Source organism: Branchiostoma floridae, chromosome 17 (genome assembly GCF_000003815.2).
Source record: "Branchiostoma floridae strain S238N-H82 chromosome 17, Bfl_VNyyK, whole genome shotgun sequence".
In the NCBI taxonomy this organism is placed as follows: Eukaryota; Metazoa; Chordata; class Leptocardii; order Amphioxiformes; family Branchiostomatidae; genus Branchiostoma; species Branchiostoma floridae.
In genome coordinates, this window is record NC_049995.1 from 3,197,839 (window position 1) to 3,199,581 (window position 1,743).

The 1,743-nt window shown below is 38.0% G+C and overlaps 1 protein-coding gene across 1 annotated transcript in view; it reads left to right on the plus strand.

The window, feature by feature from the left end:
• The window catches only part of LOC118404909 (carboxypeptidase B-like), a 6,723-nt gene that overhangs the window by 844 nt on the left and 4,136 nt on the right, over positions 1 to 1,743 (plus strand). Inside the window, exons 3-5 of the mRNA XM_035804291.1 lie at positions 284 to 529; positions 1,109 to 1,210; positions 1,397 to 1,507. Of these exons, the coding sequence (XP_035660184.1) occupies positions 284 to 529; positions 1,109 to 1,210; positions 1,397 to 1,507 (459 nt within the window). The remainder of the gene's footprint in view (positions 1 to 283; positions 530 to 1,108; positions 1,211 to 1,396; positions 1,508 to 1,743) is intronic.

Here is a 1,743-nt window from a genome sequence, read left to right on the forward strand (position 1 = left end):
TGTGTTTACAGATAAAACTAATCTACATAAAACAAGGGTTATTTTTTCTGTTTATATGTAACTGTATATACAGTACTTGTTTCGTTTTATTTGTGTAACACAGGGCCCCACTGTAAAGCAGGTTAATCACTGCAAAGATTACAGATATAAGTCAAATATCTGTAAATGAGAGTGCTACTCTTATTCCTAGTACTAGTACTATGTCTATCAAAGAAGACAGGACTTTGAATGGAATGAAGTCTGTTATCTCTGATCGTTTGTACCATAATGATTCTTTTTTCAGCTGGACTTCTGGAAACCACCTTCTCATGTTAACCAAAGCGTGGACGTCCACGTACCTAGAGAAGACGTGCCTGCTGTTCTAGACCTTCTCCAGCGGCATAGCATTACTTACCACACAATGATAGGCGACGTCCGCCAGGAGGTAGAGAAACACATGGAGGACAACCACAAGGCTAGGGCGAGAACTGCTGGAAGGCCGGCAAGGGTGAACGACTTCGACTTCAGCGTTTACCACGAGTGGAACGAGGTAATAATTTGTTAATCATTTTGTTGTGTTTTGTTTATTTCATATGTAAATCACAACAAATAAGATAGAATCATATAATGACAAAGTATGTAGGAGAAGCTTAGAACAATTTACAATTAATTACAATGGGTACATAAGTAACCATAATCAAGTTAGCAAGCTCATTTCCAGCTCAAATAAAAGATAATCCGGAACATGTCAATGTTAATATTTATCTATATTAGATAATATTGAATGTCAGAGATTAGATATATATTCATGTAACCGCAATGGCCATGTGTGGTTCTCAAGCTTATTTTATTCAGTCATTGGGCAACCGGCTACAGGAAAGTATAAACTTATTAGTGAAGTTCGCATTTGTTTTATTGTATTGCAATTGACTCTTGATAACTAGGCTTGATTTTCAAAAAGCTTAGTTATATCCTGTTGGTTTCATTTTCTTAATAAATATGTAACCCTATTTTAGTTCTTTCAACGTCTGTGACGGCATCTTCCACTAGGAAAGTGCTAGTTGGGGAACAAAATTTCTTTTGTTTTGACAAAAATCAATTAATCGGTTTTCCATCTTTTTTTTTAAAGATAGACGATTTTATAACGGACGTGCAGCAAACCTATCCACAAATCGCCACTCTGTCCAGCGAAGCGGCTACCTTTGAAGGACGAGCTATAAAAACCCTAAAGGTGCGCTGAAACGAAACCTTATGAATCATTTTGCAAACTTTTGCCATTCTAAGAACCAATATACATGATATTGGTAGACTTAGTTTTTTTGCCATAACCATCCCCTTCTGTTGATAACATGAATGCAAGGAATAGTGTCATGGGGATATTTTTAACGCCTCGAACTTACTTCATTCTAAATCCCAGCTCGGAAAGCCGTCCACTTCCGGTGAGACGAAGCCCGCGATCTGGATCGATGCCGCCATCCATTGCCGGGAGTGGATCTCAACAGCCACGGTTCTGTACGCCATCGATCAGGTCAGCTGATAGGAATTACTACATCTTGATTAAGGGATCGATTAAGCAAAAACTTGATAAGACCACAGAACAATGAACTTTCTTCGTTTATGCTTGTAAAAAAATACATCCGCTTGTTGCTTCTATGAAAATCTTTCTGGTGTCTTTAGAAGAGGTAATGACTTTGGCATTTGTACTGGCCATGCTTCCCAAGTATGCCTAAAAAGGTGAAATTTAGTGTACAAATGGTGACGATT